Source organism: Neophocaena asiaeorientalis, unplaced genomic scaffold (genome assembly GCF_003031525.2).
Source record: "Neophocaena asiaeorientalis asiaeorientalis breed wild unplaced genomic scaffold, Neophocaena_asiaeorientalis_V1.1 scaffold337, whole genome shotgun sequence".
Taxonomy (NCBI): domain Eukaryota; kingdom Metazoa; phylum Chordata; class Mammalia; order Artiodactyla; family Phocoenidae; genus Neophocaena; species Neophocaena asiaeorientalis.
Genome location: NW_020175054.1, coordinates 666,256 through 688,013, shown reverse-complemented (window position 1 = coordinate 688,013; position 21,758 = coordinate 666,256). Strand labels below are relative to the sequence as shown.

The window sequence follows — 21,758 nt, the reverse complement described above, 5'->3', positions numbered from 1 at the left end:
TTCCAACCAGGTCTGTTTGCCTCCAAAATTCAGTCACATTGTTTTCCCCAAAGTATAATGTTTTGGTTTTAATACTGATAGAAAAATAAAAATTCACACTTTTATAATTTTATTTCAAAAGTAACTGTTGGTAGATTAAAAACAGAATCTGTAACTTCTAAATCAATAGGGGAAAAAATGGAACAAAGAAAATTTGAGTAAAGAAAAATAAATAAATAAAACAAAACCACAAAGAAGCCCAGAAGTAGAAAGCCTAATAGAAAAATGGGAAAAGAGCATGAGTAATCAACTCACAGAAGAAATAAATTTCATCATTTTCTTCATTTTCCAAAAAATGTCATCATTTTCTTATGTAACCACATGCCATTATTACACCTAAAAAAATAACAATAAATCACTGGCATCATCTAACACCAAGTATATTGAAATGTCCTCAATTATTTAAAATATATATTCTACATTGGTTGGCTTGAATCAGAATCCAAACAAGATCCATATTTTTAATTGAGTTGTCATGTCTTTTTAATATAAAGCTGTCCCTCCCGCCTTTTTTTCATGCCATTGACTCAAAGAAACTGACTGATGTTCTGCAGAAAGTCTCACATTCTGGATTTTCCTTCTTTGTTAATTTATTCTTCAATTTTTTTGTCTTTTTAACATTGAGTTGTAAGTATGGTTAATTTTTTTTAAGTTTCTATTTAGAAATAATTTCAGACCTTTAAAAATTGCAAAAATAGTATTAAGAACCATATACTTTTAACTCAGTTTTCCCAAATGTTAATGGTTTACTACGTTTGCTTTATTCATTCTAGTTTTGTTCTGAAACTCTTGAGACTAAGTTATAGATAAAGGGCCCTTTACCTCTAAATACTTTAGTATATTTCCAAAAAGAAGGACATTCTTTTACATAACAATAGTTCAATGGTCAAAATCAGGAAATGATACAATATCAGTAACTAACCTACATATCTTATTCAAATTTCACTAATTTTTCTTCTAAAGGCCTTTATCAGGTTTAAGCTTTTAAATTTATTTTAACATATTTCTTACCTTTCAGGCATTTGTACCCTTAAAAAAAAAATGTTACTGCCAATTGCTACTGCAGTAGTTCCCAAACTTGTTTGCACATTAGAATCACCTGGAGAGCTTTTAAAAATTTCTAGAGAAAATTCTTGAGAAAAAACAACAAAGCTGAAGTCATCATGCTCCCTGACTTCAAACTATATCACAAAGCTATCATCACTGAAACAGTATAGTATTGGCATAAAAACAGACCCACAGATCAATGGAACAGAACAGAGAGCCCAGGTATAAACCCATAAATTTGGTTAATTAATTTATGACAAACGGGCCAAAAATACCCAACAGGGAAAGGACAATCTCTTCAATAATTGGTGTTGGGAAAGTTGGACTGCCACATGCAAAAGAGTGAAACTTAACCACTATCTTACACCATACACAAAACATGAACTTAAAATGGATTAAAGACTTGAATGTAAGACTTGAAACCATAAGATCTCTAAAAGAAAACATAAGCTGTATGCTCCTTGACGTTGGTCTTGGCAATGATTGTTTGAATCTTACACCAAAAGCAAAAGCAACAGAAGCAAAAATAGACAAGTGAGATGGTATCAAACAAAAAAGCTTCTGCCCAGCAAAGGAAACCATCAACAAAACAAAAACGCAAACCCACTGAATGAGAGAAATAATTGCAAATCATATATCTGATAAGGGGCTAAAACAAACTATCACACAACTCAGAAGCAAAAAACCAAATAATCCAATTAAAACATGGACAGAAGATCTGAATAGACATTTTTCCTAAGAAGACATACAGGTGGACAACAGACACATGAAAAGATGCTCAACATCACTAATCATCAGGGAAATGCAAATCAAAACCACAATGAGATATCACTTCATACCTGTTAGAATTGCTATTATCAAAAAGATAAGAAACACGTGTTGGTGATGATGTGGAGAAAAGGGAACACTTGTGCACTGTTGGTGGGAATACAAATTGGTGCAACCACTACAGAAAACAGTATAGAGGTTCCTCAAAAAAGTTAAAAATAGAACTACCATATGATCCAGCAATTCCACTTCTGGGTATTTATCCAATGAAAACAAAAATACTAATTTGAAAAGATATATGCACCCCTGTGTTCATTGCAGCATTATTTACAATAGTCAAGATATGGAAACAACCTAAGTGTCCAAGGATGGATTCAAAAATTGTGGCATATATATACAGTGGAATATCATTCAGCTATAAAAAAAAGAATGAAATCTTGCCATTTTCAACAACATGGACGGACCTCAAGGGCATTATACTAAGTGAAATTAGTCAAACAAAGACAAATACAATATGATCTCTTTTATATCTGGACTCTAATAACAAAACAAAACAAAACCAAAAACCAAGCTGAGAGATACAGAGAACAGATTGGTGGTTGCAAGAGGCAGGGGGTGGAGGTGGGAGAAATGGGTGAACTGGGTTTGTTTGTTTTTTTAGTTTAAATAAATTGAATAAAAAATTCCCAAATCCAGGCCTGTGGGACAGAAGCATCAGTGTTTTGAAGCTCCCCAGTGACTCCAATGTGTAGACAAATCTGGAAACCACTGTGCTACTGTTAAATGAATTCTATGGGTTGTGTTGCCCCTGAAATATTATTCACAAATTACTGAAATATTACTTGAAATAAGACTGACAGTGGGAGGAGGTGTATGGCAGATAATCATCTTTCTCAGAAAAGAAAAATTTTCCAGTCTCTCTCCCAGTCAAGGCAAACCACACTCTCTTCGGGTGCTATTTCCAAATGGTTCCTCCTACAAGCAGCTAGGTTTAGAAGAGGCTAGGTTTGACTTTTAGCCATCCCTTCATTGTTCCCTCCTTTCTTCAAAGCCTGGCACAAGGTAGAAATTCAATAAATGCCAAATGAATGGGATTGTGCTTTCACCAACCTATTTTCTGAGGCCTGAGAGCAGGGAAAAGCTATTAAAATTTATTTAAAGAGTAGGCCATTGGGCCAGTACAGGAGAGTTTAGCTTTGGAGCAATCAAATTTAAAATCTGTATCTTCCATCCTTAATAGATAAGTGAAAAGCAGGAAAGCCTCAAATGATATACAACTATACATAGTCCTACTTGTGTTAAAACATCAAAAGCCTCCTCACCTCTCCTGAGACCCACCTCTCCACAATCCAGCACAATGCCCTGGCTGTTAAATGTTTTGACCATCACCACTGGGTAAGAATTCAGCTATGCATCATTAGTGGGAAACAAAAATGCCTACACCCATGAGTGATGAAAATCTTGGCAAACTGGAGCACAGCCTCCTTTCCAAGAGGCACTATTGCTTACCTCAATCAGAATCCAGTTTGCCAGATATTCCTATTACTCAAAAGAAGCTGGAAATTCTGATACTATGTAAAATCTTCCACTTTAGAAATGTCACCTCAAATTTTAAAAGAAAAAAGAAAGCCCTATTGGCCAAACAAAACACAACTGTAGACTTAATCCAGCACCACTTTAATCTCTACCACTGTTGCAGGGAGAACTCTTAAAAAGGATTGTCATAGTGTTACCAAGTCCAAGCACATGTTGCGTGCTGCACAAAAGGCCAATGAATTGAGAGTAGAGGTGTTAGAGCAAGGAATAGCAACTTTATTCAAAAAGCCAGCAGAGGGCGCTTTCCTGGTGGCGCAGTGGTTAAGAAACCACCTGCCAATACAGGGGACACTGGTTCAAGCCCTGGTCCAGGAAGATTCCCCTATGCTGCAGAGCAACTAAGCCCGTGCTCCACAACTACTGAGCCTGCGCTCTAGAGCTGCGAGCCACAACAACTGAACCTGCATGCCACAACTACTGAAGGCTGCATTCTGCAACTACTGAAGCCCACATGCCTAGAGCCCATGCTCTGCAACAAGAGAAGCCACCACAATGAGAAGCCCATGCACCTCAACAAAGAGTAGCCCCCACTAGCCACAACAAGAGAAAGCCCACCACGTGCAGCAACGAAGACCCAACACGGCCAAAAATAATAAATAAAAATAAACTTAAAAGAAAAAAGGCAGCAGACTGAGAAGATGGTGGACTAGTGTCCTAAAGAACCATCTTACCAGAGTTAGAATTCAGGTTTCATTTATACTAAAAGGGGTGGGGGGTGTGGCTGGTTGTTGCCAACTTCTTGGTGCTGGAATCCTTTGTCCTTGTGGGTGTCCAGTAGGTCTGGTCTAAATGTTTCTATAAACCTCCAACAAGACAGATGTTATTCTCTGTTCTGCAACTTTTTATTTCTATGTGAATAAGAGTGATATACCTTTAAAGGTCAGAGTCTTGAGAACGGGCAATCCTGTATATTTCAGGCTATAGGCAACATTCTTTTACAAAAGGTGCAGAGCCAGCATGACAAAAGCAAAGGCAACAAACAGAGGACAAAAGTTAGAGCTAAAGGAAGATTCAATATGGAGTTAGGTTTGTTTTTCTCTGTTACAGTAGGTATTGGAGAACCAACACATCAGAAGAGAAAATGGTAAAAGTAATTGCAGTAAATTCTACAATTTTCTGGTTTCCAATTCAAACAACTTAGAGATTGTTCCCTTAACTTCCTTGAATTCATTCTTGGTCTCTTTTCTCTAACACTGAAAATCTTGGCTCCTAACATCAGTTAGCATAATTACTTGTTTTCTTTGTCATATTTTACATAAAATAGTTTCAAAATAATACTATGCTATGTTAACAAATAATCTACTAAATTTTGCAGTTTCATTTGTTCTTAGAGTATGTTCCACAGTGATGTACAGTCTGGGCTGTACATTTTACAAAAAGTTTGTGGTAAAGGCACCTAAGTGGAAAGTGAAAAGCTTCCCCCAAATTGTTCTGGTGTTTATAATGACAGCCCAAAGAACAAGGGAGCAAAATGCATTTTGCTAGGAGCCTTGAAAGGCAATTTTGCTGTCTGTCCCCAGGACAGGAACAGCACTGTGAGGACTTGGGCTGCGCTATGGAGGTTGCTTGCTGCCCTTGATAATCTCTTAAGAGACTCCTTTTTTTAAGGAGATCTGGGGCTGTCTGCCAACTTTCCCATTTACCCTCTCTCCTTGAAAAAAGCTGGAAATGTGCGTTTTCTGAAGCACAGGCCTGGACGTACAGACTTAGATGATCATTTGCGAAAACTCGAATGTGGGAGTAGATGGAGTTGCCTACTAGGCAGAGTGTAGCACGAGTGGGTGCAGGATCCCTGGGAACACAGACCGTTAGGGACAGAAGGAGTGAGAAGTCTCAGAGGCAGGGGAATCAGTGCGATCACAGAGCCAAGTAGGGAGAAGAGGTTCTTACATCTGACGGAGGGGAGACTTGTGTTCTCCCAAAGGTCGCTCCCGGGGCGGTGAGTTTCCCCAGCCCAGTAGGGACCCCAGTCCCTAAACTGGCACGTGCCACGTGCAGGGATGCCCAGCAAGGAGCAAGATGGCCCGACCTGGAGGAAGTCACTTATGCAAAGGAATTTGGGTCTGGACTTCGGAGGAGAATGCATCCCAGCGGGGTACTGAACTGACTAGCAAGGTAAAGAATGAAGGCCCGTGCTCAGCACTGGGCTAGGATTTCCGGTGGGGGCCGCGCCTCCCGCCCTTCCGGTTTAGTGCTTTCGCGCTCTCTCCGAGATTGCAGACACCTCCACTTCCACTGCCAACTGCAAAAGAAAGTAGGGGCGGCCGGTCTCTGCCCGAAGCCTTAGGTTCCCGCCCGCACCGGGCGGGGCCTCCTCCTACTCCCACCGCGGCCCCTCCCACCACGGCCGCCCCGCCCACTTCCGGGTCTTGGGACGCGGCTCAAGGTTGCCGAGGTAGCGGGTATGGAGGGTAACGTCGGCAAGGTGGGAAGCCTGGGGCGCTCCTTGTGCGTGCTGACCGGGGCTTCCCGCGGCTTCGGACGGACGCTGGCCCATCTCCTGGCCCCGCTGCTGTCGCCTGGCTCCGTGCTGGTCCTAAGCGCCCGCAGTGAGGAGGCGCTGCGGCAGCTGGAGGCCGAGCTGGGCGCCGAGTGGCCCGGCCTGCGTCTCGTGCGGGTGACCGCCGACCTGAGCGCCGAGGCCGGCTTGCAGCAGCTGCTCGGTGCCCTGCGCGAGCTCCCCAGGCCCGAAGGCCTGCAGCGAGTGCTGCTCATCAACAATGCCGGTAAGACGCCCGCCGGCGTGTGAGCGCTTGGCATGCTGCTTAGCGTCCAGTTCTGTTTTCCCTCCCTTTCACACCCCCGCCTCTTAGAGCTTTAAAGGTGACTCCTAGAAGTCTGAAAAGACGCCTGAAAGCCCTAGTTTCAGCGGGATGTGGAGGAAAACCTGGTGATGTCTGGGGCTCGTTCTCTCCCCCTTCTTCCCCCCTTCACCTTTCAACGCCAAGAACTTTTCTGATCGTCTTGCTCAGCGCTCTCTGGCGGAGGCGTGAGTTAGGGCATGGGGTCTTCCAGCAGAAGTAAATTCCCCCTCTTCTCCAAATGGCCCCCAGAGTTCCCCCGAACCCCAGCCCCAGAGAAGGGCATGCGCTTTCTCACTTTGAAGCTTCAGGTGAGTGGGTTCCCCGGGTATGCGTGTCTGCAGAGCTGGGAAGAGGGAGGCGTCTTCAGAAGCACTAGGGAGACTCCTCCTTTAGGTCTGGATGGGAAGAGTCTGGAAGAGTTTGAAGAGGGCTGGGAGAAGAGAAAACTCTGCCTGCACTGAGTGATTCCTAAGGTCTGTTTTTTCAGGCAGTCTTGGAGATGTGTCCAAACGCTTCGTAGACCTGGCTGACCCAGCTGAAGTGAACAACTACTGGGCTCTGAACTTGACCTCCATGCTCTGCGTGACTTCCAGCATCCTGAAGGCCTTCCCAGACAGTCCTGGCCTCAGTAGGACTGTGGTTAATATCTCGTCCCTCTGTGCCCTGCAGCCCTTCAAGGGCTGGGCACAGTACTGTGCGGGGAAGGCTGCCCGTAACATGATGTTCCAGGTTCTGGCCGCAGAGGAACCTAGTGTGAGGGTGCTGAGCTATGCCCCAGGTAGGTGAAGCATTACTGCCATCCCTGTCCCCAGAACCAGCTGGTTACCCTTTGGAGACTGGGCAAGGAGCCTTCTCTGTCTCCTCCAGGAAAGGACCCATAGAATATTTTGTCCTTGAATCATGACCCATCACTCCTTAAGGGAAATACAGGCTGCAAGAAAGTTAGTGCTGGCAGGGGCAGGGAGCTGTAGTTATCAGGTATGGATTGAGAGTGGGCAGCTGCCTGGACTTGAGGGTGGGGCCAGAAAGTCTGAGATGTTAAAGTTTGAGAGATGATTAGGATTTGAATTCCAGGCCTGTACCTCATTTCTTCATGTGAAACGGGGAAGATGCTACCTGACTCCCAGGGCAGTTTGTAGGACTGAATGAGGTAAAACATGTAAAAGTGATCCCAAACTGTGAAGGGCTATCTAATTGTTAGCATTTGTAATTGTTACATAGGACTTATCACACTGTGTTATCTTATATCTGTATATACTTCTCTACTTCTCTCTCTGCATAGGAAAGCCTTGAAAGCAGGCATTATGCACGCTTCGTCTTTATATCCCCAGCACCTAGTAAAGCACCCCACTGAGCCAGTCTGCAGTGAATGTTAGCTGAATGAAGAGCAGACGGACATTGTTGAATGCTGACCATCCCATGCTGAACTGTGCTGGAACACTGGGGAATGCTGAGATAAATAAGATAGAGCCCCGTCCTCATGAAAGTTAAAGGGTAGGGGGTCTTGTGGTACTTGATCTGGTTTCTCATCTTCCTACCATGATGCCACTGTACACCTTTGTTAAGAGTGAGGCTTCTATTTTCAGCTTGAGGTTGCTGGAATTAGAAGGTGGTGACAGAGCTGTTGCATGATGTCTGAGCAACTTAGATAGAGATCCAGTAGTCTATTCCCCTTGGAACCCTAGCGGCAAAGAGGCAGATTAACCTGACCAAAGTCCAGATGCAGCATGGCCAGGATCAAACCTTGCCTCCAAGGTCATGATCAGTGCAGTTTCTACTTCCTCATGCTCTCTAGTACCCAATCCTCCTTCTGTCCCTCCCTAATGTAATACAGTTATTCTTGCAGCTAATATTCAACTCAGCACCCACCCTGAGCTCAGCCTAGGACTCACTCAGTCAACAGAGAGCAAATGGAAACCATACTCAGGAGCAGAGCAAACTCTAGAGTGCCATGTGACTGGGTTACATTTCAGGGGGCTGCCCTGGACATTGTGAGGAAGTTGACAAGCCCACAGCTAATATACTCAATGGTGAAAAGCTAAAAGCTTTTCTTCTAAGATCAGGAACAAGACAAGGAAGCCATTCTTCCCACTTCTATTCAACATAGTATTGGAAGTCCCAGTCAGAGCAATTAGACAAGAAAAATAAAAGGCATCCAAATTGGAAGGGAAGAGGTAAAACTGTCTCTATTTGCAGATGACATATTATATATAGGAAACCCTAGAGACTTCACCAAAAAATTGTTAGAACTAATAAACAAATTCAGTAAAGTTGCAGGATACAAAACAATGTAAAAAATCAGTTGCATTTCTATTCACTAATAATGAAGTATCAGAGAGAAAAATTAATAGTCCCGTTTACAGTTGCATCAAACAGAATAAAATACCTGGGAATAAATTTAACCAAGGAGGTAAAAGACCTGTAAACTGAAAACTATAAGACATTGATGAAAGAATTTGAAGAAGGTACAAAATGGAAAGATGCCATGCTCATGGATTGGAAGAATTAATATTTTTAAAATGTCCATACTATCCAACCCAATCTACAGATTTAATGCAATCCCTATCAAATTTCCAATGGCATTTTTCACAGAAATAGAACAAACAATTCTAAAATTTGTATGGAACCTCATGAGCCAAAGCAATCTTGAGAAAGAAGAACAAAGTTCTCCAGCATCACTCTCCTTGATTTCAAACTATATCACAAAGCTACAGTAATCAAAATATTACGGTATTGGCATAAAAAACAGACACAGTTTACCAGTGAAACTATCTAGTCCTGGTGTCTTGGAGAAGATAATTTGGGGTTGAAATATTAGCTTCATAAACTTGGATGTGCAAATCTCTTCTCAGAGATTTGGGAAGTTCTCAACTATTATTTCTTTAAGCTTTCTGTTCCTTTTTTCTCTCTGGGACTCCATAATACAGAGATTGTTTCTTTTAATGGTAATCCTTCGTTCATGTAGTCTTTCTTCACTCTTTTACATTCTTTTTCCTTTTTGCTCCTCTTGACTAGATAATTTCAAATGCCCTGTTTTCTAGTTCACTAATTTTTCCTAATTTTGGTTGAGTCTGCTGTTGAACTCTATCCAATTCTTCAGTTCAGTCATTGTATTCTTCAACTCTAGATTTTGGTTTGTTTTTGTTTGTTTTTTTTCAAACGGTTTCTGTTTCTTTGTTGAACTTCTCTTTTTGTTCATGCATTGTTTTCCTAATTTCATTTAGGTGTCTGTCTGTGTTTTCTTAGAGTTCACAGAATTTCTTTAAGAGGATTATTCTGAATTCTTTGTCAGGCAGTTCATACATCTCATTTCTTTAGGGTCCGTCATCAGAGTTGTATTACTTTCCTTCAGTGGTGCCATGTTTCCTTGATTATTCATGATCCTTGTGGCCTTGTGTTGGTATTTGTACATTTGAGGAAGTAGACACCTCTTCCAGTCTTTATAGACTGAGTTCAGTAGGCAGAGCCCTTCACCAGTCAACTCTTTTAGTGATTCTGGGTGGGCCATCTGGTGATGTCCGTGGCAGTTTTGCCACTAGAGTCCTAAGGCAGCCTGTTGCTGGGGTGGGTACAAAGCCTGGCTCCACAGTAGTCATCCTGGCACTAGACCAACTGGGAGTCTGGTTTGAGAGTGCCCACCTAAAGCCTAGGTTCACAGACACTGTGACCTACAGGAGCCATGTAGGGCCACGGGAGTTGGCTAGTGCTGGGGTGTGCCAGAAGCCTGGGTTCATGGGAGCCTGGCGCCATGGGAACCACCTGAGGCCATGGGAGCCAGCTGGTGCTGGAGTGGATCGGGGGCCTGGCTTCTCAGGGGCCCTCTAGGAGCCTGGAGTTCCAGGAGCTGCCTGGGGCTTTGGGAACTGCCTGGGGCTGCTGGGACCACTGGAGCTGGGTGTCAGGATGAGCTGGAGGCCTGGGTTCATAGGCAGGGCCTATCTCTGGAGGCAGGCCCTGGGCCACCTAGGGCCATGGGAGTTGGCCTGGTGCTGGAGCAGGCTGACTCGGGAGCCCCCAAGGAAGTTGGGTGCTCACTTCACTCTTCTTCTCCCACGGGGATGGTGTCTCTCTCTGCACTTGGCTGCTGGGGCTTGGGGAAGGGGTGATAGGCTAGTGTGAATCTGTAGATTTGGTGGTCTAGAGGGACCATGTTTAGTGGACAATGAAATTTGAGTCTGGAGCTCAGTGGTGACAGTGTGGAGCCTTGGTGATCCTGACCATGTGTCAGCCAAGATGAGGCGTTGCCTCTGGCCACACCTGACTCCACCCAACTCCACACATACATCATGGGCCCCTGCCTCATCTTCTTCTCTTCATCCCCTAGGTCCCCTGGACACAGACATGCAGCAGTTAGCCCGGGAGACCTCTGTGGACCCAGACTTGCGAAAAAGGCTGCAGGATCTGAAGACAAAAGGGGAACTTGTGGATTGTAGGATATCAGCCCAGAAACTTCTGAATTTGCTGCAAAAGGACAAGTTCGAGTCTGGAGCCCATGTCGATTTCTACGATGAATAAGCCCACGTCCTTGGTTCTTAGGGCTTTCTTTCCCCTCTCAGGCATGCCCAGGAGTCCTGTGCCTCCACACATCCTGCCACAGTGGCACTGCCAACCCTGCCTTACGCAGATAAGCACTCATGCTTACTGCCCTGCCCTCGGATCCAGCCAGCTGTGAGGGTGTCAGGTGGCTGGAGTTCCCAGTTCTCAGGAGTCTGTATTGACCACCTTGAGTTAGGAGTAGGCTTAGGAGAGACAAGTTATGGCTGTTGGTGTTCTTTCTCCCCAGGAATAGAATTTTAGGGATGGGAAAAACAGGACAAGAAGCTAAAACACTGAAAAAAGGAGGACGGTTCTCCTGCCCGTGGCAGGAGGGAAGAGTCCATGGGGAAGAGGGGATGAGCTAGGGCCAAATAGGAGGGCCTATGTCGATTCACAGATGGCCTGGAGGGAAGGGAGGACAGCGCAAGTCTCAGCCCACAGGGAATCTCCTTGCTCAGGGTAGCAGGACCTTCAGGTGAACTCTATCCTAATTCTAATGCTTCCTCCCTCCAGAACCTACCATGTATCCACCAGATGGGGGAAAGGGCCCCGAGAGTTTATGTACATGTTAAAGGCAGATACAAATAAAACATGGATTGTCCTTTATTTTTTATTTTGTTTTATTTTTTTTTTGGATTGTCCTTTATTAATGCCTGCTTTCGATTCTGGTACAGGTCCCATGACTAAGTCCCTGGTTTGCTGGACCCAAGGGGTGTTCCTGAAGCAGTTAATCCAAACTTGGGGTGCTGCCCTTATGTCCTGCAGCGTTGTCTTGGGGCTATCTGCCTTTTCTCACTGAGCTCCACTCAGTAGCAAGCCCAAGTTCAAACAAAGTTGGCCTAGGTGACTTGCCCAGACACCTGTTCCTCCTTTATGCTTTTGCCTATTGTTACCCCAGTCTTTATTACCCTTTCCTCACCCTTCACCTATTTAAAGAGTATCCAGCATTCAGGGCTTGACTCACAGCTACCCCAGCCCTTGGGGAAGGGTACTTTCCCTGGCTCGCTTGGATTCCCAATTCTGCCCTTTATCCACATGGCAATGCTCTGAGTGGATCCCAGCTCTTAAGGGGGCCTTTCGTGGGCCCTCCTGGTAACGTCCATCTGGCCCACGGTCCTGGTCCTCAGTGGGGTGGACTTAGGACCAACATGCCTTTGGGGGAGGTGGACAAGATTCTAAGAGGGAGAAACCCTGAGAAACCAGGGGTGTGACCAAACCCATTCTTCTGTGGATCAGTCGATGTGGGCCAGGCTGGGAGCTCTGCAGTGGTGGTGGTCTACAGCCAGCCAGCCCATTGTCCCTGTTCCTTATTTGGGAAGAGAGACCATGGTCCTTGCCAGCCATCTCAGGACTCAGCCCTGCATCTGATAGCAGGACAGAACTCTCTGTTCCTCCTCACGCACGGCAGAGGGCGCACCGAGGCCATGCCTCCTGGAGAACCAGTGGCAGGGCCTATCTCTGGAGGCAGGTCCTGGGCCAGAGCTGGCAGTGCCCTGCTAGGTTCCCTAGGAGAGAGTGAGCAACTCATGTGCTTTCTTCATCCAGCAGAGCCTTTGCCCTCAGTGGAGTCAAAATCACTGTTCTCGGGTCCCCGCTTTGCCACCCAGGGCAAGTTGTTCCCCTTGCTTCAGTTTCCTTATCTGAAAAAAATGGATTATATTGGTGCCTCCCTCAAAGGGGCATTGTGAGTATTAAATGACCTCATGTTTGTAAATGTTTAGCACAGTGCTGGCATTGCAGTAAGTGCCCGTAAATGCTAATTTATTTCTTTTTAGTATCAAGATCCAGATCATCCTGGAGCCGCATTTGTATAGCCTCATCTCCACATGGCCCAGATGCCCTCCCCCTTGCTGACCTGTGGCAAGAATTCTCACTGCGCCGCCTCTAATCCGGGCCTTAGTGGGACTGGGGTTCAGTGTGGACAGCTGGTCCTGGATTCACCAGAACCTCAGGAAAATGCTTTAGCCTTGGAGTCGAACCCTTAGCCCCTCATTGCTCTGTGTCAGAGATACTGTGGGTCTTGGGCAGGGCCTTATCTCTGGGCTTCAGTTTCCCTAGAACAGATGAGCTCTAAGATTCTTTCCTACAAACCTTTCTCTAAGGTGCTTCAAATGTGGTCAGGCTGCATCTGCTGGCATCCGATTTGCCTCTGCAGGTGGGGCTGTGCAGCCTGGGCTACCCCTTCTATCTGGTGGGTGTGGGACAGATTTCCTCACCTGGCCCTTGCTCCCATGGGAGTGTAAGGGCGGTATAAGTAAGCACAACCCTACTTGAGGTCCTGTGGGGTTGACTCCCTCTCCAGAGGGCTGGTTGGCCAGGACTTCGGAGGAGGTAAGGCCAGGACTTCATGAGGAGTACCACATGTCCCCACAAGGTGGCGAGGCCCTCCCACACCTGACATAGCCTCTCTGAGCTCAGAGATTTAAGAGCTTTGGAAAAGACCCTGGACCTGTCTCTCTTCTGGACTCTCAGGGGCCCCCAGGGAGCTGGGGAGGCAGAAAGAGCTGAGATCACTCTCCCCGGCAGGCCTCCCAGGCCTCCTAAGTGATCCATGGGCTCTGGCCCAGGTCTTGCTCCTTAGGCTGGACTCAGCCTCCCCAGGTCCTGCACCACTGGGGCAGGGAGACTTTCTTGCCAGCCTCCAGGGACTAGCCACGAGTGTTCTCAGAGTGCACAGCCTGGCCTTGGCCACCACACACAGGAGTGCACGCGAACACACACACAGTACATGCCTGCACGTGCCCAGAGCTCAGCTGCTTGCCGTGCAGGGCCTTGGATTAGCCGAAAGACAAACAAGGTTTCTTTGTCTATGGCGTGAACGAGCTGGTAGTTTTTCGGTTTTGTGTTTAATATCCCTGAGCTGGAGGCCAGCAGCTGGCCTGTGGGAGCAGGAGAGTGAGGGGAATATTCCAGGCCCACCCCAGGGAGCTCCAGCACCTCTGTCTGTGAGCATGACCAGCTGGGACTGGGCTGGTCAGAAGCTCCCTCCCTACCCCCAATTCCTGTCCTTTGTCCCCTGAATAAAATGCAGGCTGGTGCTTGAGTTCACTGTTAGCTGAGGCTGGAGGTGCAGAGATGCTCCTACCTCACCACTCAGGAAAACCCCGTGGGGCGGTGCTCCACCCTGCTCTCTCCGTGTCTCACCTCGGAGCTGGGCTCTGAGCTACTGCCTTCCGGCCTCCCCTCCCCCAGTCTCTCCCCACAGAACACGGCCGCCTGTGCTGATGTGTGTGCAGTAATTCCCACTCACAGTGCTCAGCCATGTGCCCTCACCACTGGGGTCCTATGTGGTGACAGGAAGGTGGGCGAAGGGCACTGCCAGTGGCCGGGGTTGGGCCCCCAGAGCAACTCACAGTGATCTGGGGTAGAGGAGCGAAGGGGTGTGGATGGACCTGAAGCCACTAGGCAGCTTGCAGGGACGTTAGCTGAGGATTCACTCTGAGCCTCTGGGACCAGCATGGGGAGGGTCAAAGTGTGGCTGGAGAGAGGAGGGAATGAGCCGTCCGTGCTCCCCTGCCCCGATCCCAAGGTCTTCTGCCTGCAGTGCTGGGAGATGGGGCTAATGCTGGACGTTCTCTGGGACTTTTGAAGTAAAGCCCACCTCCCCAGCCCCACCCAAATTATTGTTACTCACAGAAAGACTCCCCTAGCACCCCCTTTGTCTCCCATTTCACCCATCCCGTCAGCCCTAACTGTCCTTAGTGTGAGCTGGGAGAGCCCTGACCTTTGATTTTTCAGGAAGGGGTCAGGAAAAGAAAGGAAGGGAGATGGAAGTTTCCTTTTTCCTTTGGGGGATCCACCTCTCAGGCCCACCCCCAGCTGACTCCATGGGCTCAGATGATTCCTCAGCTGACTGACCTGCAAGCTGTCTAGTGACCTCTTAGCCCAAGGCCCGTCCCCCATCCCCACCCCCAGGGCAAGGGAAGAGAGGGGCCTAGCTCCCACTTTCCAGACCCGGTGACTCCTCTTGGGGCCACAGGAGTCTGTCTGGCCCATACTCTGGTTCAGGTCTTGGTCCAGCTGCTGCAGAGGTCTTTCCTGCCAGGCCCTGCCCTTCCAAGGCCCAGCTTGACCCTGGGGATCCAAGGTCTCAGGCTCAAGGGGCTGTGTATATCCCACGGACCTTACCCAGACTTAATCCACTGGGACCTTGTTGAGTGTTTGATGAAAAATGAATGAGAGAGTGAACAAGTCAGTGCTCTAGTGGCCCACTGCCAGGTGTATAGTAAAGCATTTGAAAGGCCTTGGGTGTGATGACCGGTGCCTGGGAGTCAGGTCCCTGCAGACAAGCCCCCACCCAGCCCTGGCATCCCATGCAGGGGTTCAAGCCCCCCTTGGATTGCCCCTTGGAATCCCTAAAGGAAAGCCTGCATGTATGTATTGTGGACATAGGTAGGACTGGCCTGTGTCAGAATCACCCAGCGAGTTAAAAAAAAATCGCTCCCCCATTGTTTCTCCTTTACCGCAGACTCCAATTCAGTGGATCTAGGTATGTCCCCACTTGCGCTACAGCATTACAAAGTGAGCTGTGAAAAGTCATTAATTAATTTAAAAAGTGAGCTGTGAACCTTGCAAACCCAGGTGGTATTGGCCGAGATCAAAGGAGCCAGCCCCTCAAAGAAAGGGAAGTTCAAGGGACAGAGCCAGGCTTAAGGGTTGGGGTTAGTCTGAGGTCAGAACTAGTGAGCAACGTATGGCCAAGGTCAGGGTCATTGTGAGTCCAGATCTGGGATCAGCACAGGGCCGTGGCTAGGCTTAGCTTGTGCTGGGAGTTGGGAATAACAAGAGGGAGATTAACAACTTTGGGAAGCAAAAGAGGCCTGCACGTAAATGATGAATGGCAGGGTAAGCTGGCTCAGTAGGAGAAGAAGGCCAAGCCTGAAGACCGTGACCAAGGCAGGGAGGGAGGAGCTGCTCTCTTGGCCTCGGGATGGCTCCAGATTCCACCACTCTGTCCGCCTGGGCAGGAGCCCTGTGCCCAGGGCAGGGACAGCTGCATTGTCCTCTGAAACAAAGCGGGCTTTCTCTAAGGGTCTATCCTTGAGGCCTGCCGGGTGTGAAAGGAAAGGGACCAGGCTAAGTGAGGGAGCGGAGAGGAGGCAGGTCTCCTCTCTGGAGCATCCAGGACACACAGCGAGGGTGAAAGACAGAGGCGGAGTGAACAGGACAGTGAGAAAAAGATGGAGAAACACAGGGAGGAAAACAGACAGAGACAGAGAGATTTGAAACATAGTGAGACAGATTTAGATGGAGGGAGAGAGAGCAAGAGAAGCCACACACACTCACACACACCCGGTCGTGCGCTCACGCAGCCGCCCTGAGCCTCGCTGGAAATAATCCCGCTCCGACACAGGGCCTCAGCTGCACAGGCGGCGCTGAGCTGTTACCTTGCACATCTGTCAGCTCCAAATGTAGAAGCTGTCATAGGGTTGTGTGTGTGAGTGTGAAAGTGTGTGCATGTGTGTGCGCCTGTTCCTCCCAGAGGATGCTGAGGCCTTCGGAGATCCCAAGGGCCCGGAGGCTCTCCAGGAAGTCCACACCCAGGGGAGCAGGCCCACTCCCTCCCGGCCTGCACAGGGAGAGGCCCAGCACCAGACTTGGCGTCTGTGGCCTGATTTGGCCTCTTACAGCCACATAGCCCTGGGCAGTCGGAGCAGCTGGGTGTCCTCACTTTTCAAGTGGGGATGTAAAGTAGCCACGCTCCCTGGATCCCACAAGGGTGATGATGAGTGCTGGCCTCACGCATGTCTGTTACTCCTGGGATCTCAGGGATCCTCTGCAGCCTCTTATTATAGCTGGGGATTCCTTCTGTGGCTGACTCCTGACCTCCAGGGATGCACCCAGCATGCAGCTCCCTCTGCGAGCACTGAGGCCATTGCCCTGCTCTGGCTGGCTCTTCTCCCAGCTGATTTCCCTGCTAGGCCCGGGGATGTGCTTGGACACTGACTCTGGGCTACAGAGGTCTGAGAACCTCAGATCCTGAGCAGGGAGAGTGGGCATGAGGCCCAGGGATACTTACCCCTTTCTGGTAAGGACCCCCGGGTGGAGCTCTGTCTCCCTTCTCTTTGCTGAGCCTTTCCAGGTTTTCATCCCCGGCCTGCTACGTCAGGAAGTTCTTTTTTGTGTTTGCACGCCCTCCTGCTTTCATCTAAACTTATTGTAAAGAGACTTTACAGCAATGAGGAAGAGGCCTCAGAAACTATTCAGAAAGGAGAGCAGCCTTTTCAGCCTAAGAAAACAGGAACCCTGGTCAAAGGGACCCAGCCCCTGGGTCAAAGCTCTTCCCACAGTTCCAGGCCCACTAGTGGAAGCCTCCCCAGACCCACAGAACTGACCCTGTCAAGATATGGGGAGTCCAAAAGCCCTGCCACCCATCCCACCCACCGGCAGCCTCACCCGTGACCTGCCTCATCAAAGTCCATCATGACCCCCAGGTTATCTCTCCCTCTTTCCCCAGATCCACCACCCTTTCTGCCCAAAGGTTGGATGGGGCATTGTAGACAGGCTAAAGGTGCCTGTGTTGCTCAGAGCAGGGTGTTCCAAGAGAGGACATGAGGCCTAAGCCCTCGCATCTGTGGCTCCAGACCTGTGTTCTCAGGAGGGTTAGTGGTCGTCATGCAGGGTGTGTTCTTTCCTGGGGCCAGGGTCTCTGTATGCACATATATGGATACATATGAAGCACACATGGGCCTGCCCTGGCCCCAGCCAAATGTGTGTGTGGTCACTGTTTGCCGCCTTAGTATTAATACTGGTTATATGGATGCTTGAATATTTGGCTCTGCTTATGCAAGGAGGGGGAATTTGTGTAATTGTGTGTATACCTGTGTATAAAAGTTTTGATGTAAAACTTGCCAGATAACAGTGTTTGCATGCAAATGTTGGTCTGGGTGTCTGTCTCCACATACCTAGAAGGCAATTGTATGAATTTGAGTGTAAGTGTAAACTACTGTGAGTGCACACCTGCATTTACATTTGCATAACAGTTGGTTTGTATGTTTAAACCATGTATGCATACAGCAATGTGCAGACGTGATTACGTGTGATTGTGTGTAACCACATGTCCCTGGTTGCTCTCAGCTTATAACTGGGTGTGCATATGTATACTTGAGACAGGGTATGACCTTGCAAGCCTGAACCTGTGCAAAGCTGTGCATGAGATTTAACCAGCATGTGTGTGTGATTTTGACAAATGCAGGTGTACTTGAATAAAGGGGTGTGTTTGGGCCTGTGACTGAGGGACAATTGTGTGCTGACAAACTCCAGCCACCCCTTAAGCCACGTCCAGTGAGAAGGAAATGTATAAATGTGTTTGTTAAATACAAAACAGAAAGCAACAAAATGCCAGGTCCCGCAGTGGTAAGAATAAATCAAGTAAGTTTCTCTCTCTCTCTCTCTCTCTCTCTCTCTCTCTCTCTCTCTCTCTTTCTCTCCCTTTCTTTCTCTCCCTCCTCTCTCTCCCTCTCCCCAGCATCTCAGCCCCTCTCTGGCGTTGTTCCCTCACACCTAAGCCCAATGGTGTTTTGCAGTCTTTCAGCTGTTACCTCAGTCCCTCCTCGCCTCATTCCCGATTCACTCCGTTGCTATAGGTATGTTTGAAACCCCAGCGTGGTAGATTTTAATTAGTCTTCCTACAGATGGCCAATTAACATTCATTACTTTTGCCTTGAGCGATTAATTATGAGTTTGGATAGAAAAGGAGAGAAGAGGAGAGGAAGATGGGCAGGTGAATGAAAGAAGAAAAGAGATGGGGGTTTGATTGGGAGTTTGGAATTTTTACACAGAGCAGGCTGGTGGGGGAGAGGGTGGGAAAGAGCCGTTTGAATCCCCTCACTCCCAGCAGCCTCCCTCTGCCCACAGCTGCTCCGGGCCCCTAATCGGCTCGGCTGGCCCAGCCCTCCAGGAAAATAGAGCTCACACCCTCCTTTGGGCATCCTTAAGCCTTTGGTGTTCCCTGACCCCAGCTTCTTTCATAATACTGGCCCTCTTCTCTTTCGTACCAGAGCTGGGTGGGAACTGTGTCAGGAATCGTCCAAAACGCAGCAGATAACCCAGAAATGAAACTCTGCTGACATTCACTCATTCCTCGAAACGTAGCAGCTCATTGTACAGATGAGGAAACTGAGGCTCAGACAGGAAATGACTTCTGCTAGTGCATCTCTGGAGGGGAGTCCAGCTCTACTGACCCCTGGCCCAGCTCCCTTTCTGCTGCCACCAGGGTGTTTATAAAGACTTTGTGCAGCGTTTAACCTTACAGTCTGAGACATACTCATCTGCATCAGACAGAAGTGTTCTTCAGGGTTTCCGACATGATTCACATCCTCCAGTGTGTGCCCGACTGCCGAATGCTCACGTGGCCCCCCAGCTCATTAAAAGGCTCCCTGGGTGATGTTGCCTGGTTTAGGCTGCAGCTATGTTCCTAATCCTAAATTCATTCCAGGAATGGAGGATAGATCCTAAATGTAAACAGCAGTCTTTCGGGTGGGAGGATCACAAATGACTTTTGTTTTCCTTGTTACAATCATCTGTATTTTTTACTTTCTCCAACACAAATATATGACTTGATCTACATAAAGTATATTAAGTATGCCTATACGTCACTTGAAATTTCTTCAAAGTGTATTTGTAAAAAGAAACAGAAAAGGAGTTCATATTTGAATATGATCTTTTTCAAAAGACCATAAATATGTACAACAAAAAGTTAACACTGCTTATCATTCAAGTTGCTTATCGGCTGCCCGGATTCATGTCGCAGTTTTGTCTCCTACTTAGACCATCTCTCAGTTTCCTCATCTATCTGCTAGGTTGAGTTACAAAGAGTACTCTTCTACTACTGTCGTGAGGTTAATGCATGGAAACTATTAGAATAGGGCCTTGTATCTAGAAAGAGCTCAATAAATATCAGCTACTATTAGTATTAATAACAGTAAGATTTTTACAATAATGATATCTGAGTGGTGGAATTTGGAAGAATTTTTATGTAGCACTTTTTGCTTTACAATATATTAAAAATTTTCCACAGTGGAAATTCATTTCCTTGGCAATATGAATTAAATGTAATGAGAGAATACACAGAAAGAGAGAGAAAGAAAGAAGGAAGGAGGGAAGGAAGGATTTATACTGTTCAAAGCAAATGCAGCTCTGCTGTTTTTTCTATCAAATGTCTACTGTTTTGCTCATGCTCCAGTGAGTGCAGCTGTAAGACCCCTGGAGGTCTTACACCGTGACAAACACTCTTACCTCCAGGAAACTCCCTCCCTCTCCTCTCCTGGGTGCCTAAGTCTTCCTGATTCTTCACATCCCTGGCGGCCTCCCTTGACCTATCCCACTCCTTGCTTAAGCTTGGCCTAGGGGCCTGTCTTGTTGGGTCTCCTTCATTTTGGGGTTGTATGGCCCACACAGTGTAGACTGTGATTGTTTGGACCAAAGTTTCCTCAGATCGGGGTTTGGGTGGAACAAGGAATGGTCGGCATCTTTGATATTGTGCTCCTACCATGTTGCTCCCAAAACACCTCCCGCCACCCACTCAACACGGCTCACACCGTACCATCAGTGTCTGGTTGCTTGTTCTGTTTCACCCAACATGCTACGAGTTAAGCTCCATGACAGGGCAACCATGCTTTGTTTCGCTCACTGCTTTGTTCTCAGCGCCAAGTACAATGCTTGGCACATGGTGGGTGACCAGTAAATATCTGTCGAATACTGGGAAAGTGCATGATCACACCATTCCATGCATTTATAAAGGTCTTACAGAGATGCAAAAGGTGAACATGTGTTACAGAATCATTTGTGAGTGTCAGGCTTCTCTGGAGAGAGCTGGTAGATCCAGGCTGAGTCAGATTTAGAGTAGTCAGGGAGGCTTCCTGGAGGAAGAGCACATTGCACTGAAAGAAGTGAGATAGGGCTTCCACTGCAGCAAGAGAAAGCTTGTCTTAGCATGTTCTGGCCTTTTTCATGGTTCATGTCTAAGCAGCCAGAAATTCCACCAACCACAGTGTCAGCACTGAGCACATCAGACGGGTCAAGGTCTGGAATCAGCCTCCCAGAACACAGGGAATGGGAGCAGCAATGTCGAGACCTGAGCTGCAGGTGGCAGCAGGGCGGGAAGGGCAATGCAGACCCAGTGGTGTAACTGAGAGGACAAAGTCTGTGATCCCTTGAGAAAGAGAGGGGGTCTCCAGAAGAGCTGCCAGCCAGCTCATTAGGATAACGAGAGGCTCGCCCCAGCTTACTGAGAGTTGTGGGCTCGCCACACCTGAGCGCTAATGTGCTCGTTAAAGTGTGGTTGGCTACCGGGTGCTGGGGGTGGACCCAGGCTGATGCTGCAGCATCAAGGAGAGACGGGGTGTCCCTGGGGCTGGGTGGAGGTGAGCGGATGGGCTGCAGCCTGGGAGAACCATCCTGTGCCTTTGCAGAGGCAGAAGGAGAGAGAACACCTGAAAGCACAGGCCCCCTGGACATGGGAGGTGGAGGTCCAGAAACCCAGACATGGATGTGGGAGGAAAGAACGTCTTCTGGCTCTCCTATCTCGTTGGGGGACGGGTCATGGAATGAGGCAAAAAGGGGGTTGAGGAGGGCCTAAGTGGCTGGTGGGGGAATCAAGGGCAGTGGCTGCCTTGTTCTTTTCATGCTATGGCCCCCGGGAGTCCTGGGTTTGTGCCACGTGCCTTTTCTGAGTTAACAAATTCAAGTGTGAGTGGAGGCCTGAAGACTCCAAAGGGCACCATTTAGGGGAAGGAGGGTGGGGAAGGCTGCCTGGGAGAAGTGAGGTTAGAAGAGGCCTTGAAAGTTGAGCAGGGTTCGCATTGATGGGAGGTGGAAGGCAGAAGCGCTGAGGTACGGTATGGTGTGTGAGGACAGGGACACCAGCTAGCTGGGTGGCCCATGGTCTATTAAGAGTGGATGAGGCCACATGGCCGATGTCTTCGAAGCACTGGGGCTGAGGCACTGGGATCACACGGGGCTGCTCTC

At 47.9% G+C, this 21,758-nt stretch overlaps 1 protein-coding gene across 1 annotated transcript; it reads left to right on the top strand.

Annotated features, from left to right (window-relative positions):
- Window positions 1-5,806: 5,806 nt before the first annotated feature.
- On the top strand, window positions 5,807-11,403 carry SPR (sepiapterin reductase). Its single transcript, XM_024763992.1, has 3 exons — window positions 5,807-6,176; window positions 6,742-7,032; window positions 10,579-11,403. Exons 1-3 carry the CDS (start codon window positions 5,855-5,857, stop codon window positions 10,767-10,769), a joined length of 804 nt encoding a protein of 267 aa, XP_024619760.1. The 5' UTR covers window positions 5,807-5,854; the 3' UTR covers window positions 10,770-11,403.
- The last annotated feature ends 10,355 nt before the right edge of the window (window positions 11,404-21,758 follow it).

Excerpts from the sequence above, each read along its gene's own strand:
- SPR (XM_024763992.1), top strand. The coding sequence starts at position 5,855 with ATGGAGGGTAACGTCGGCAAGGTGGGAAGCCTGGGGCGCTCCTTGTGC. Across the intron at positions 6,177-6,741 it reads GCTGCTCATCAACAATGCCG|GCAGTCTTGGAGATGTGTCC; the intron begins GTAAGACGCCCG and ends CTGTTTTTTCAG. Across the intron at positions 7,033-10,578 it reads GGTGCTGAGCTATGCCCCAG|GTCCCCTGGACACAGACATG; the intron begins GTAGGTGAAGCA and ends TTCATCCCCTAG.